This window comes from Peromyscus maniculatus, chromosome 3 (assembly GCF_049852395.1).
Source record: "Peromyscus maniculatus bairdii isolate BWxNUB_F1_BW_parent chromosome 3, HU_Pman_BW_mat_3.1, whole genome shotgun sequence".
NCBI lineage: Eukaryota > Metazoa > Chordata > Mammalia > Rodentia > Cricetidae > Peromyscus > Peromyscus maniculatus.
The window spans coordinates 114,306,005-114,321,737 of NC_134854.1; the positions used below are offsets into that span (position 1 = coordinate 114,306,005).

At 50.5% G+C, this 15,733-nt stretch overlaps 1 protein-coding gene across 2 annotated transcripts in view; it reads left to right on the forward strand.

Moving 5' to 3' along the window:
* The window catches only part of Fgd5 (FYVE, RhoGEF and PH domain containing 5), a 99,779-nt gene that overhangs the window by 70,920 nt on the left and 13,126 nt on the right, over nucleotides 1-15,733 (forward strand). For both annotated transcript variants that reach the window (XM_006972550.4, XM_076567373.1), the window contains exons 6-12: nucleotides 728-888; nucleotides 1,112-1,274; nucleotides 1,838-1,925; nucleotides 4,300-4,350; nucleotides 4,885-4,943; nucleotides 13,291-13,362; nucleotides 14,331-14,399. In XM_006972550.4, coding sequence (XP_006972612.1) covers nucleotides 728-888; nucleotides 1,112-1,274; nucleotides 1,838-1,925; nucleotides 4,300-4,350; nucleotides 4,885-4,943; nucleotides 13,291-13,362; nucleotides 14,331-14,399 — 663 coding nt within the window. The remainder of the gene's footprint in view (nucleotides 1-727; nucleotides 889-1,111; nucleotides 1,275-1,837; nucleotides 1,926-4,299; nucleotides 4,351-4,884; nucleotides 4,944-13,290; nucleotides 13,363-14,330; nucleotides 14,400-15,733) is intronic.

The following is a 15,733-nucleotide window of genomic DNA, read 5'->3' on the forward strand; positions in this document are numbered from 1 at the left end:
GTGTGTGTGTGTGTGTGTGTGTGCATGAGTGTGTGTGTATTTATATACACTCATGTCACTGCACACATATGGAGGTCAGATAACAACTTCTGGGAGTCAGTTTTCTTCTTCCAGTCTGTGGGTCTCAGGGATTGAACTCGTCATACTTGACAGCAAGTGTTTTAACTCACTAAGCCATCTCTTTGGCCCTGTTGTGGCTTTTTGTTTGTTTTGTGGGGGGTTGGTTTTTCGAGACAGGTTTTCTCTGTGTAGCTTTGCACCTTTCCTGGATCTCACTCTGTAGACCAGGCTGGCCTCGAACTCACAGAGATCCGCCTGGCTCTGCCTCCCAAGCACTGGAATTAAAGGCGAGCACCACCACCACCCGGCCCTGCTGTGGCTTTTTAAAGCTGTTTTTGAAAACAGTGCCGCACTTGAGCGTCTTCAAAGTTGGAGAACTAGAAAGCAAGGACTATGCGTTTCCTTAGCGAAGGAATCACCAACTGATTCCCTGTCTTGTAGACAAAGAGCGCTGGCCAAGTCACCACAGCATGACACTGCTCTGTGTGAACAATAGCGAAGACAGCCCTGTAGCAAGTGGGTACGAGCTGGCCTTCCTGATCCACAGGTGACAGTGTGGAGCCAATGACATTGGCCTCAGCTCTTGCAGCTGCCTCTGTTCAGGTCAGGGCTCTGGAGCCTCAAGGGCCCTCCCCGCCCGGTGCATAACAGGCCTCTGGGGTTGCAGGATTTCCATGGAGCCGTCCTGAGGGCCTTGGAGGACATAGAGCAAGAGGGCAGAGAGCCACTGGCCCAAGAGGAGCTGCGGCAGGGCCTGCGGGAGCTCCCAGCTATCTGCGACCTTCACCAGGGCATCCTGGAGAACCTGGAGCAGAGGCTGGGGGATTGGTGAGCAGCCTGGGGTCCCATACCCCACTTATGCCACCTGGGGTGGTGGGGGGGCAGACAAAAACCTCCACAAATACAAAATGCTGTCTCCGGGTGAAAAACAGGGAGCCCGGCGAGAGGTGGTAAGTTGTGTGCCCCAAGTCAAGTGGCCTCCAGAACCCTTCCTTCCTCTCAGCCTTTGTTAGTCCCGAGGCTGACTTTTCGCTCTCTGTCCTCTCTCTAGCGGTGGGGAGGGCCAACAGCAGGTGGCCGACATCTTCCTGGCCCGCGAGCAGGAATTTGAACACCATGCCGCACACATCCTGCAGTTCGACAGGTACCTGGGGCTGCTCGCTGAGGCTTGCCTGCTCTCACCCCGGCTGGCCACCACCGTCCGGGAATTTGAGGTGGGTACCCCAGGTCTTTAGAGACCCTGCTTTAAGGATGTTGTGGGGCCCAGGCAAAGGGGACATGGAAAGACGTTAAGAGAGGAAAATGAGATACCCAAAAGGACCGAACTGGGCAGCAGATCGGGAGACCCAGTCGGGGGTTAGAAGGGCCACCCCACAAGAGGGGAACCCAGGACAGAGTGACCCCTGTTGGGCAGTGGGTGGCTAGGATGTGGGAAGAAACTTAGAGCTAATTCTGTCGTTTCTATCAACCACACTGAGGCCCAGCCAGAGGGCAACCAAGGAAATGACCAGCATTGGTCACAAACTGGAAGCCTAGCTCCTGGGTGGGCAAAGGGGAGCTTGTCTCTGTTACTAATGTTGGGAACAGAATAGGGCCTCAGAGGAGTGAGTTACCGCGCATGACCTTGAACCCAGAGGGATGACCCAAGAGGGTTTCCGGGTAGAAGACAGCCTGGGTCTGACAACGTGGGAGATTGCAACTGGTCGGGAAGCGGAATGAAGTGTGTCTGTGGGTGGTGGGGTCTCTGATGGCATCTCTCCTCCCTTCTCAAAAGCAGAAGAGTTCACAAGGGGGCGGCCAGAGCATGAAGCATCGTATGCTGCGTGTCGTCCAGCGCCTCTTCCAGTACCAAGTGTTGCTCACTGGTGAGCCATTAGGGTCCCGGTGGACTGAGGTGGGGTAACGTGGGAATAAGGACTTCACTTCGTGCTTATAAGCAGGAAGATGGCACAGCTCCAGATTCCCAGGACCCCACAGATTCATATACACTGCCACCACCACCACCACCCCTTCTGGCCACCTTGGAGACCTTGCTTCAGTGGTTCCTCCTGTCCCCAAACACAGAAACCTAGTGACACTCTCACTGTGTATTTTCTAATTCAGCTGACGTCTTGCAAAAGCTGCCTTCTTAGGCCCCCTCATGGTGAGAAGAGTGGACATTTTCCACCTCAGGCTTGCCGACATCCTGTGGCTTTGCTGCATGCTACTTCTTGTCCCTCCCAGCTCTGCAACATGCTGTCCAGTCTCCCTCCCACCTCCTGCCTTTTGGCCGCTCTGGCTGCCTCTTCTCTTTGGCAGTTACCAGTTACCAGTTACCAGTGGGTAACTGTCTTTACCACTGTTCTATTGCTGTGAAGAGACACCATGACCAAGACAACTCTTATAAGAAAAAGCGTATAATTGGGGACTTGCTTATAGTTTCAGAGGTTAATCCATTACCATCATGGTAGGGAGCATGGGGCGAGCATGGCAGGTGTGGTGATAAAGTAGCTGAGAACTAGATACTAATCCGCAGGCAGGCAGGCAGGCAGACAGACAGACAGATAGAAAGACAGAGAGACACTTGCCTTGGTGTGGAGTTTTGAACCCTCAAAGCCCACCTTCAACAACAAACTTCCTCCAACAAGGCCACACCTACCCCAGCCAGGCCACACCTCCTAATCTTTCTAATTCTTCTCACATAATGCTACTCTCCGGTAACCGGGCATCAAACATACGAGCCTATGGGGCCATTATTACTCTAATCACCACAGAGACCTCACAGGCCCCAGGACTAGGCCCTCTCTCTCCCCTTCCCTCTGCCTTGCAGACACCCTGCCTCTGTGCTGAGCTCCACACTCACGGGCCACAGCCTCCCACATAGACTCAGGCCCCATCCTGTTTCTGAGGCTCCCGTGAGTGTCTTTCTGACTCCCTTTGCAGAATAGGGCATGTGCAGTTTGAGGGGTCACAGGGAAATTTTGCTGGGGTTGAGGACTAAAGAATCTACACCTTCAGCCGGGCTGTGGTGGCGCACGCCTTTAATCCCAGCACTCGGGAGGCAGAGGCAGGCGGATCCCTGTGAGTTCGAGGCCAGCCTGAGCTACCAAGTGAGTCCCAGGAAAGGCGCAAAGCTACACAGAGAAACCCTGTCTCGAAAAACCAAAAAAAAAAAAAAAAAGAATCTACACCTTCAGTTCAAGAAGTAGCCGCTGTGCCGTGCCTGAGTACCAGACCTGTGCTGAATGCTGCCAATGGCAGCAAATGACAGTCAAAATGGAGAGAGAGAAGACTATGAGAAGCCATGGGCTTAGCATATGCCAGGCCCTGGGTCTGTCCCTAGTACCAATGATTTTATATCCAAGTATGCAAATTCATATTAAAATATATGAATACATAACATCCATGTTGAGAATGCTACCGAAAAAGCAAGTAGGTTACAGGACTAGGAAGTAATGGCTAAGGTGTTAGATGTGGCAGAGAAGACCTCTCCAAGGAGGTGACGTAAAACAAAGGTGTGAGCAAAGGAAGAACATGAGCTATGTGAAGCTCTAGAAGAGGTTACAAGTAGAGGGGCCCTAGGGTAGGAACATGCTCAAGGGGTAGCAAGACTGCCTGTATGGCCAGACTTCAAGGAGCAAGGCAGAAGGTGGGTATCAGGGGTAGGGCCATATCAAGAGGTAATATCCCCCATCCTGGAATATAGACCCAGAGCTGGCCCAGCTGGGTGTATTCTGCATATGACACTTCTGGGGGATCTACCAGATTCAAGTCTTTTGAGATGACCTCTACCATCCTTAGCTGTGGGAGCCTGAGGGCTCTGTCCAGCAGAGGAAAAGGAAGTCATGGAGTTGGGGGATCTGAGAAGGATGCTTTCAGATGTTCACAGCTCCCTTAACCACACCGTGCTCCCTCTTAGGCCCTGCCAGGGTGGACCGGCTGTAATACAGGGCTGTGTGGCTTGTCGTTGCTCTTAACCTTGCAACAGACAGCGAGTACTTTCTTGTGTCTGTATCCCAGAGGTGTGCCATACCAGGTACATAGCAGATCATGAATAGATAGGGGTTGAATGAGGGAGTGACTGGTGGTGGTGGCCAGGACACCAAGAGGGTCCTCGTCTCGGGGTGGACTGATGTGGTGAGAATATGGACACTCCATTCTTGTGGATCTCTTCCCTCTCTAGAGAGGGGAGGTCAACCGTGGAAGACAGGAGGCCGCCTTACTGGTAGAACTGACTATTGTCTCTCCCTCTCCCTCCAGACTATTTAAACAACCTGTGCCCAGACTCAGCCGAATATGACAACACTCAGAGTAAGTCTGGAGACACCCCGGAGGGAGCTACACCCCCTGATTTGTCTCTATCCACCACCCCTCAAGTCTACACCAGTGTCCCGTGTAGACATGGAGCAGGCCCAGCTGGCTGTATTCTGCATATGACATCTCTGGGTTGTCTGCCAGACTCCTCAAGTCTCTAGAGATGACCTCCACTGTCCTTAGCTGTGGGAGCCTGAGGGATCTGTCCAGCAGAGGAAGAGAAGGTCGTGGAGCTGGGGGATCTAAGAAGGATGCTTTAAGATGTTCACGGCTCCCGTAGCCACACCATGCTCCCTCCTGGGCTGGTGCCTCAGCCCCTACCAGGGTGGACCCACTGTAATATAGTCAGCAGCCAGGGAAACTGAGGAAGTCATGGAGGAGCTGGGGTTAGGCTCATGACCTGATGCTGTAGTGGGAAAAACTGGTGCCCGCCACAGGTGAGACAGAGAAGGCACACAGCCAAAGAAGAGGTAAGGGCTGTGGAAGCTGGACTAGACCTCATAACGCTGCCATCTGTCCTTTGTCCCCCAGGTGCTCTGACTCTCATCTCTAAAGTGACAGACCGTGCCAATGAAAGCATGGAGCAAGGGGTAAGTCCAGCCATGGCTTCTTCTCTGGGGTAGAGACTCCAGGACCTGCTTCATCCTGCTCATCTGCCTTTTGCTACCCCATTGTCCATCTCCTGGGGCTCTGCAAAGAGCCTTGGGTTCTGGCCTGACATTTGCTGTATGGCCTGTGTGTTCCTCTTTGGGCCTCTGATTCCATTTGAACTGTGAGGGGTTATCGACTTGCACAGACTTGATAGACAGTGCCACTTCCCACAGTCTTAGTAACTGACGTGCTCCACTCCTAGGAACACCTCATATCTCCAAAGTCAGAATCACTGGTCTGCTGGGTGCCTGAGCTCTGGGTATACATCTGCTTATGATGGCATGTATCCTGTTTGTTGGACACCGGTTGGGTGTTTTCTGGTTTCTGCTGAGGATGTCAGTCTCTCTTCCACATCCCAGCTCTACCTGAGTAGTTTTTATGGTCATCTGTATCCACATATTCACCAGGCTGTTACCACACTAGAGCTGTGTGTTGAAAATGAGCCAGAGGCCGAGTCTTAGCTTAATGGGAAAATTCAGCAATCCATTAGTCATGTCTTTCACTGGCATAGAAGGGGATGATAGTGGTGTGTGTGCCAAGGCAGTGCTCAGCAGCTCTGCTATAGCAGATGCACAGAGAACCCACACAGAATAGGAAATGGCATCTGGGGACATTACCTAAAAGTCAGGCCTTGAGCTCTTCAGAACAGTGACCATGGAGGCAAATAACCATAGTTAATGGTTAGTGAGAGAGGAGGGGCTAAGGGTTCAGAGGATGGAGTGTCCTGAAGCTAGGGTTGGAGGAGGTAGCATCACTTCTGATAATAGGACCTGCTGTGGAGGGTCCTCAAGCATGTACATGTTGATGAGAAGACAGGGAAGGAAGGGCCAGGGCAGGGGCTGGGGATGAGGGATCCAGGATGCATCAACTGTGTTTTGTCGCCCCGTGTAGCTGGTAGATCTGGGAACAGAGGCTAGAGCTGGCTAGGGTGGGCAGTAGAGGTGGAAGCTGAAGGCAACAGGCTTGAAAACAAAGGTCAGTGTCTGGGGCTGCTTCCAGGAGGATCACAACCATCACAATCATCTGGTCCTCTTATCTCCCACCGTGAGGACGTCATACCTCACTCTTTGTCACTTGGGCATCCTGTGCATGCAGTGAGGCTCCCTCAGTGCAGCTGGAAGATAGAGGTGCTTTGGGGCCAGGACCCCGTCACTGTAGAAGCTGGTGCTGTTCTCCACATGCTGCTTCAGGAAGTCCTGCCTCTGAGTTGACATGAATGTGTCTCCTCCCCTTCCCAGAGAAAGGTGAGGTTCCATGCATAGTACCCATAGGAGGGATGGGGCAGCCACACCTGAGTCATGGTGAGGTGGATGCTGTAGTGGGAGGCACAGACAAGCCACTTCAGACCCCGCCACACCCATGTTTGCAGGTCTGACCAGGGGCTCTGCTTGTGACACAGTTGGAGAACCCAGAACTGAGCTCAGAGGCTGTGTTCCTAAGGCTAGGGTGAAGCTCTGCCACCATCAGACCAGGCCTCATCACCTCCTGCTGGGAGGAGCCTTCAGGCTCTGGACCAGCCCTGTCCATACATTTTCATCTAGCATCCTGGGTGGTCTTATTGATATTAGCCTTAAAATGCCTGATGGTACCGCTACCCTGTTTCGAAAGTGTCGGTGCTTGTAAGTCACTTTCAGGGTTTGGGAACACTTACAGACTATGAGGACAGGGAGGCTTCCTGGAGGTGACAGTGTTGGTGCAGAATTGAGGCTTTGGTCACATGGCTGCCACTGTTCACTCTGACATGGATGAGATGGCTGGATTTGAACTCATGAATGCAGCACCTGTTAAGGGTTACCATGCGAGGTTGCTCCCATTGACACTGTGTAATATCTGAATCAAGCTGCACATGCCTACCTCCTCATGGTGTAGTGTTCTATCCTTGTAGATGTCTTGAGCACATGGTACCAGTGTCCCCATAGTCATGACATGATATAGTAGGTCAGCAGAGCTGCCTGCCCCTGTCCAGATGTGACTCAGTTCCCAGTGAGCAACACCCTCCCCATTCCCACCCTCTGGTCTCATCTCGGCACTCATCTCCCATGGGACAGCTTTCCCTCCAGTCCCCACTGGAGAGCCGGAGGTGTTTGTCTCTCTGTGACTGGCTTACTTCACTTAACATAATGATCTCCAATTCCTTGTTTAAATGACAGGATCTTGTTCTTTCTCAGGCTGAATCATACTCTCTTGTGTGTATGTAAGCTTCCCTTTCTCTGCTGTTGCAGTGAGTGTGGCTGTCTGTGTGGCAGGCCCATTCTGATCCCTTTAGAGGTATCTAGCAGGGTTGTTGAATCATACTGTAGGTTCAGTGGCTTGAGGAAACTCCGTACTTAATTGCCCTAAGGCTGAACTCGCTGGCATCCCCCCCAGGGGTCTCTGTTCTCCACACCTTCACCAACACTTGAGTCTTTCCCCTCCTCTTCAACACTGCTCTCTCCTCTGAGGGAGGTGGTGCCTCATGGGTCTGGTTTGTATTTCCCAGTATTGAGTGGGTGACGTGGAGCCCTTTTGCATACACCTGTCGGCCATCTGTATGTTGTCTTTGCAGAAGTCCACTCATAGCCTTAGCCAGTTGTTATTGCTGCTGCTGTTGTGTTTTGTTCTGAGGCAGAGCTCTGCCTGCCTCTGCCTCCCGTGGGCTTGGATTAAAGGAATGTGCCCCTTCTCCCAGCCCTTTAGCCCATCTTTAAACTGTGTGGCTGTGACGAAGCCCATCTCCAGAATGTCCCCATCTTTCCAACTGAAACTCTGTCCCCTTGAACACCACCCCTCATCCAACCCCTGGAGCCCACCATACTGCTTTCTGAGCATAATTTATTCTTAGAACAATTTTTTTAACTTACAAAAAATTTTAAGAAGCTAATATGAAGAGTTCCCATGGGTTCTACTGTTTCCCGGTTGTTGATATCTTCTATTAATGCGGAGCCCTGGTTGTGTTAAGAGCCTGTTGGAAATGGCATCATTACCCATAGTTCTCACAGGCCCCATGTCCTGTTCCAGAATCCACCATGTTGGTCATTACATCTTTGAAGGCTCCCCTTGGATCCAGTTTCTCAGATGTTCCCTGACTTTGATGACTGTGGAGGTCTTGAGGGAGCATGGTCAGGTATACTGCAGGGCACCCACTGTTGGAATCTGAGGTTTTTCGATTTTGTGGGTGCAGGGGAAGGAAATCACAAAAGGGGGATTCCATCTTGTCATGGTATGATTGTGACCCTGGTCCCCTGACTGAGATCATGTGTCCCCGCTTTTTCCTCAGTCTCTGAAAGAAAGCCACTGTGCACAGCCCACACTGAAGTGTTACAGAGAGACTCCTTCCCTCTTCCTTTAAGCTGATGGCCTCCTAAATGTTCTAGAATCTTATTTGTAGATGTGTGTCTTCCCTCACAGTGATGGGTACAGCCCCACCTCATACATAAAACAGACTAATCATTTATGTCAGTACCAATTTGTGGACATTTATTTTAGCCCACACTGATTTATTTACTTCTCAAAATAGAGAAGAGCCGAATTAAAACAATTTTTAAACCCGCAATGTTAAGAACGGAAGAATTCCGATTGCAAGAATTGTTCTAGGGTGCTCTTTCAGCTGACCTGTGCTTCTCCCTTTGAGTGTGTAGGTAGTTTGTTGTTGGTGCATTCATTCTTCTCTACAAAAATAGTAGACCGTCTCTCCAAGTTTCCCTGGCTGAGAGAGAGCTCAGGGGTAGAACACTCACCTAGACACTGACCGAGCTACTGTGCTCTCATTTCTGTTAGGCGCTTCTGATTGACAGAGTGAAGAAAAAGACATGTGTCTACTGACCTGGGTGTAGACACATGGGTGGATATTCCCATACCTAATCAGCCTGTCTACTCGAATCACTACCACCTGAATGGTTCTAACCATTGGTTAGAGAGAACCAATGGTTCTCACCTTGCTTATCAAAATCCTTCACTCCACGAGAGAGAACCCACCATCTGTCTCCTATGTAGTTAATTGAGCAGTTTACATTCACTTTTTTTGTTTGTTTGTTTGTTTGTTTTTCGAGACAGGGTTTCTCTGTGTAGCTTTGCACCTTTCCTGGATCTCGCTCTGTAGACCAGGCTGCCCTCAAACTCACAAAGACCCGCCTGCCTCTGCCTCCTGAGTGCTGGGATTAAAGGCGTGCACCACCACTGCCCGGCCTACCTTCACTTTTGAAAAAATATTTTTCTTGGGTATTAAAAGCTGATTTGGTTAAATTTTTTCTCTCTTGGTCACTTGAAGATGGCACACCATTGTCTTCTGACTCACACAGTCTGCTAAGAATGTTGTTATGATGTTTATATTTGCCCTCTGTGTTGTGCGTCCTTCCATTTTGAATTCCCGTGGTATCTTCTGTTAGCTGGGCACAGTAGCTCATGCATATAATCCCAGAAGTCAAGAGGCTGAGACAGGAGGATGACTGCAAGTTCAAGGCCAGCCTGAGCTATATGGCAAGAGTAGGTCTCAAAATGAATAAATAAACAAATAAACGGTTGTTTGGTTTGGGAAATTTGACGGACGTAAGGGGGATGGGGTGTGCTGGGCCCATCAGTCTGAGCTTCTTGCTTGGATCTGAGTTTTGTTAGTCATTCATTTATTTCAGAAAAGTCTTCTGGATGCTCTATTCTCAACCCACCCCCAATTAACTCACACACACACACACACACACACACACACACACACACACTCACTCACACTCACTCACACTCACACACATACTCACACTTTCCTTTCCCTCTGTTTTTGTGTATGTATTCATGTTCACAAATGTGTACATGCATGTGGAAGTCAATACTGGTTTCTTCCTCAGCTACTCTCCACCTTCTTTTTTTTCTTTTTTAGTTAGTTCTTTGAGGATCTCACACAATGTATTTTGATCATATTCAACCCCTCCCCCCAGAGCCAGCACCCCCTTCCTCACTCTAATTAATCTGTGCCCCCCCCCATTAGGTCCAATCATGGCTGCCCATACATAAACTCTCGAGTGTGTAGTTTTCCACTGGAACATGGTGGACATACCCGGGATCATATCCTTCAAGAAAACTGACTCTCCCTCCACCAGCAGCTGTCAGTTGCCAATAGCCCCTCAGTTAGGAGCTGGACTTCATGCCCACCTTCCTTCTCCCCATGTTGGCTTGGGTTTTTGCAAGTACATGCTGTCACAACTGTTGTGAGTTCATCTGCGCAGCTGTTTTGTTGAGTCTGGAAGACACAGTGTTCTTGTAGTCAGCCACGGCCTCTGGCTCTTATAGTCTTCTTTCCTCTTCTTCCACATCGACCCCCTGAGCCTTACAAGGCTCAGGTGTGATATAGTCATCCCACTTAGAGCTGGGTATTCTGCAGTCTCTCGTTCTCTCCACCCTAGCCAATTGTGGGTGTCTGTTGCTAAAAGCAGCTTCTTTGGTGAAGGTTGAGAGATGCGCTAATCTATGGGGATCACAATAAGTCACTAGGCATCAGTTTAATATGATGTCTGTTTAGCAGAATGACAGTGGTGGGTTCTCTGCTAGGGCCTATGACCCCACTGACCCTGGAACTCACTGATTCAGCTACACTGGCTGGCTGGTGTCCACTTCCCTAGTGATGGGGATTGAACTCAGATCATCACACTTGCGTTCATGGCAAGCCCTTGAAGTGCTCGCCACCTCCCCACCCCTCTTCTCTCCCTCTGTGTTCTGGTGATCTGTCTTCATGCCCTCTGGCTCCTCCTTTCCCCAGCTCTGTTCTGTTCACAGCTAAGCCTGTGGAGAGTCTTCGTTTCTGGTGCTGCGGGTGTGTGTTTTGTTTTTAATTTCCCTGAACTCCTCTGTGCAGTCAGCAGCCCTCCTGAAGCTCTCCATCTGCCTGTGCATGTCAGCTGCCTTTGCGCCAGGCCCGCAGCAGAGAAGTTGCGTTGGTTCTTGGCTCTGAGCTCTGATGCCTGTCACCTGGAGTGTGTTGACTGCTTTCTCTCTGAAAAAAATAAGTTGGGTTTGTCTCCCCAATTTTGTATTTTTTTTAACTTTCTAATTGTTATCTTATTCTATGTAATGGGTGTTTTGCCAGCAAAATGTGTAAGTCTGTGTACCACATGGGTACCTGGAGCCTGTGGAGGCCAGAAGAGGGCATTGGATCCCCTGGAGCTAGAATTACAGGTGGTTGTAAGCTGATATGTGGGTGCTGGGAATCGAACCCAGGTTCTCTGGAAGAGCAGCCAGTGTCCTTTGCTGAGCCATCTTACCACCCATACCCCAACCCAACTTTGGTTTTGGATGTGTGTTCTCATTATTTAAAAAAATAGCATCTTTTATTTGTTATTTGATAACTTCATACACATAAAAAATGTATTTTGATTAGATCTACCCCAAACTCCCTTCTAATCCTCCCAAGCATCCCCAGTATATATCTCCCTTAGTGTCCTTTTTTTTAATTATTGTAACTCACCGAATCCAATTAGTTCTTCCTGCTGCAATGTTGACTGATCTTGTTGGCTTGATACTAGGCAGGTGACCAATAGCTGTTATAAATGCAATGGCCATGTCATGTCTAGAAGATGGCATTTCACAGCACTCCTCTCCATCGTCCTGTCCTTATATTCTTTCTGTCCCCTGTTCCATAGTATTCTCTGAGCCTTAGGAGTTAGGGGTTTGTGTAGATGTTCAACTTATGGCTGAACACTTAATCATCATCTCTACTCAGCACTTTTGACAGTTAGGAGTCTGACCACTGCAGAGAGAAGCGTCTCTGATCAAGACCGAGGGCAGCACTCATCTATATGTATAAACATAAATTTTTAGAATGCACTTTGACAACATGTTCGTTTATCCTTCTTGGGCCTATCACCTCCCTAGCCATGGGCTTTTGACTAAGGTGACGGTGACAGACGTGACTTCCTTCCTGTGTAAATCCGACCCCAGAGTGGCTGGTTGCTCCCATGACCTTCATGCCACCATTGCACCAGTGGGTACGTCTTGCCTGGAAGGTCATTTTGTAGCACGCAGCGTTTGTAAATGAGTAATGCCTTGGGTAGCTTTTCTCCCCCAGCAGCCTGCACAGCCCTATGAAAGCCAGTCATCTGGAAGGAAGTTTCCATGTCAGTTCCAGCTTGGTTTCTTTATGCCCTGCAACCATAGTGGTCTTGTGACTTTTGGTTGAATACCCAGCACTATGAATATAAGCCGTGTGGAGGCTGTGGAGAACAGCATGTGCATCTTGTTTTGGTTGTGCTATGTGTGGTGGGATGTGGGGAGAGTGGCCAGTTGATTCAGGCCAGTCGTAGGTTATGATGGGTCTGGGTACTAGTCTGACCTCCATTCTTGTTGGTCTTCATCTCCCTCCAGGTCTCATGCGTCTGAAGGGCTCTAAGTGCTGAGCTGCCTCTCACATTCAGCTCCATTCCTGGTTTCCAGACCTCTCTGCAGGCAGGAAGGCCCTCTCCCCATGTGTGCCTTCTCTGAGGGAGGGCGTGTCTGGTTGCTTAGTGCTCTGTGGCAGCCCCACTCTACCTTGAGCCTGAGGCTGGGCTTGGACAGGTCTTTTCCCATCCTCCGGGGTAGTCAGCTTCAGTGTGGTATTAGGGCACAGCAAGGATCCCTCTTCTCAGAGCATGTGGTCTTTGTCTAAGGAGCTGGTGGTCTTCTGGCCCCCCAGTGCTGAAACTTTATATGAGGCCTGCTCACTGGCATCTCACAGGACTCTGTCCCCTGTGTGCCCTCAGTTCTGACAGACACCTGGGTCCTATCCACAGTGTCCATAGCTTCATTACCCTGAAATGTGCTACCAGCCCACACTTGACCTTCACACACTCAAGAACATTTCAACTGCCTTGCTCTTTAAAAAACAAACAAACAAAAAAAAAAAAAACCTCTTTACATTTATTGTGTTCATACATTTGAAGGTCAGAGATCAAACAACTTGTGGAGTCAGTTCTCTCTCTCCACCAAGTAGGTCCTGGGGAATTGAACTCAGCTCATCAGGCTTGGCAGCAAGTGCCTTCACCCACTGAGCCCTCTCTCGAGGGCCCTACATTCTTCTTACTTCCATCTACCAGCCTCCTCTTCCTCCTGATGTGGCCAAAGGTGCGGCAGTCCCTTCCTCTTTCATTTCTGGGAAATCCCAGGCTGAGAACCCCATGCTGCCTGCCATTTGTAGGAGCTTGGATTTGGGCTGGGCTTTTCTGAGCTCTGGCTTTTTACACCCCCCCCCCCCCCGCCCCCTGAAGTGGAGGCAATGTCCCCTTACAGAGGATACGCAGCGCCTGGTTGGGGAGTGAAGGGGTGACCATCTCCTGTTCCTGCCCACAGGAAAACCTGCAGAAGCTGGTCCACATCGAGTATAGTGTGCGGGGCCAAGGGGACCTCCTCCAGCCAGGAAGGGTGAGTGCTGCCTGGGCAAGGACAAGGCCCAGCTTGACTCTGATAAGCCCATTGTTCAGCTGGGCTGGCCCCAGACTGGCTCTGGCTGCAGGTGCTGTTTAGGAGGGGTGGGGCACATGGGGCACCACCCTAGAGCTTGTCTGCACCCCCCCTTGCGTGATGCCTTCTCAGGGCAGTTTAAAGAAACAGTGCCGGTTAGTTCTGCTCACCATAGCTACCCTGGGTAACTCCCCAGTGAGGAAAAAAATGTACCAAGTGTTTTTAGTTCCAAGTCTCCAGGAAAGCAGAGATCAGAGCCGCTCTCAAAGGCAAGCCCCAAGAAAGCATCATAAAAATAGCATTCTTGACAAAACAGGGCTGGGTGATACTTGGGAGTGGAGCACATGCTTAGTATATGCAAGGTCCTGGGTTCTATGCCCAGAAAGGGAGGGGTGGGAGAGAGATTGATTGGTTTACTTTTTAGCTTCCAGATGGAAAACATACAACTCAGCTCAGAAAATAGCCAGACGTGTGATCATTGCCAGTTGGAATGAGGGATCAAGCCACATAGGCAGGATGGTGCTAGTCTAGGATGCTGTGAACGAACTCTCATATGCAGTTCAGACTGAGATTCTGTGCCCCACAATCCTTACTAAGTCTATGTTTGTGTCCTTCAGAAAGACGGGGCTGAAGTTACTCTTCACAGGTCCAGACGTTCAGCAAACCTTCAAAGGCCATGTTCTGAATGCACCCTTTGTGATGCCGTTTAGGGAGAGATACATAGTTGGGACTCGTACTTGGTGGCCAGAGCAGTGTTGAGCCTGGTGCTGCATGAGAACACTCTAGAAGGTCGGGCTGTCTGGCTTGGGTTCCTGAGCCCAGAGTCTCCAGAAGCCGTTCCTGGGTACTCTGGCCGCTGTGGTGACTGTTTCCTACCCAGAACCTCCCCAGGCTTTCCTGACTTCTGAGGTTGGCGTCTCTCCCTGCAGGAGTTCCTGAAGGAGGGGACGCTGATGAGAGTGAGAGGAAAGAGCCGACACCCTCGGCACCTGTTCCTGGTAAGCACCGGCTATCAGCCAGGCCCCACTGTTGACTCTCTAGGGCCAACAGAGGAGCTAGGACAGCCCTCAGGACGTATAACTGAACCTTAAAACCAAAGAAAAGAAAACAACAACAACAACAACCCCATTGCTTATGTGTTATTTGAACGGTTGGTGCTGCTGCTGAGGCAGATGGCCCACAAGCCTACCTTAGACAGCTCAAACCAGGGCTTCCTTACCGTACTGTAACCAGCCACTCAGGTGCTCTCTATGGTGTGTGAGACAGCAGAGGGGTGAGGGGACCAACTTGTCTAGGTCCCCCAGCAGGTTGGTGGCCAAGGCCCGGAGGGTACCCAGATTGTGGCTCTGGTCCACCACTCTGTGCAGGACACACAGCCACACTTTGAATATTAGGGAGTATCCAAGACCTTTGGGGTGGTGATGGCAACCTCAGGCTCTCATGCTACAAGTAGCTCTTTGCCCTAATCTAGGTGTTGGCTGTCCCTAGAACAAGTATCTGAGACAGCCAGGCTTTAAAGAGGAAAGGCAGGATCTACCTCCCACTCCTGGAAGTACCAGCCTTTGCTGCGGTGACCCTAAAGCCACAACCAGGCAGAGCCATCGCTCGCCTCATGGCTAGGAAGCAAGACAGGAAGGGGAAGGGGCTGGGTTCCCACAGTCTCCTCAAGGTCATGCCCCAATGACCTAACTTCCTCTCACTAGGCCCCACCCCTAAAGGTTCCATTCCTCCCAACAGTGCCATCCTGTGGACCACGCCTTCAACACAGAGGCCATTAGGGGACCCCCAAGAGCCAAACTGTAGGCCTGCTGTTTGCTAGGTATCTCTGTTTCCTCACTCCTGTGCCACTCACGGCTGTTCTTGTGACTGTCGGTGAGGCTACCTTCTGCTGCCTCCCCACACTGCCAGAGTCTTACGTAGCATGATGGTGGTGCAGCTTAGAGTTCTATGCTTCTAGTATTCGCCAAACAACACCTCGGTGCTGGGACGTGAACACAAAGATCACGTACAGCCTTGCTCTCAGCCTTCACATGTGATGGGAGGGAAACACATGGACTGGCAGCCAAGAATCATGAGATGAAGTAGAGGGTCTTGGAAACAGATGAGACTCAGTGGCAGACAGGCAGGCCATGGAAGCCATGGCAGCTGTGTTCAAGGATGCACCAAGGTGATGCACCAAGGGCCTTGTACGTTTCCTGAACGGACTGCCTGAATTAAACCCCGAAGCAAGGGAGGCCGTGGGTTCCTGGGATTAAACTGAGCCATCTCACTGGCCCCCACTTCATTTCTTTTCTTTTCTTTTCTTTTCTTTTCTTTTCTTTTCTTTTCTTTT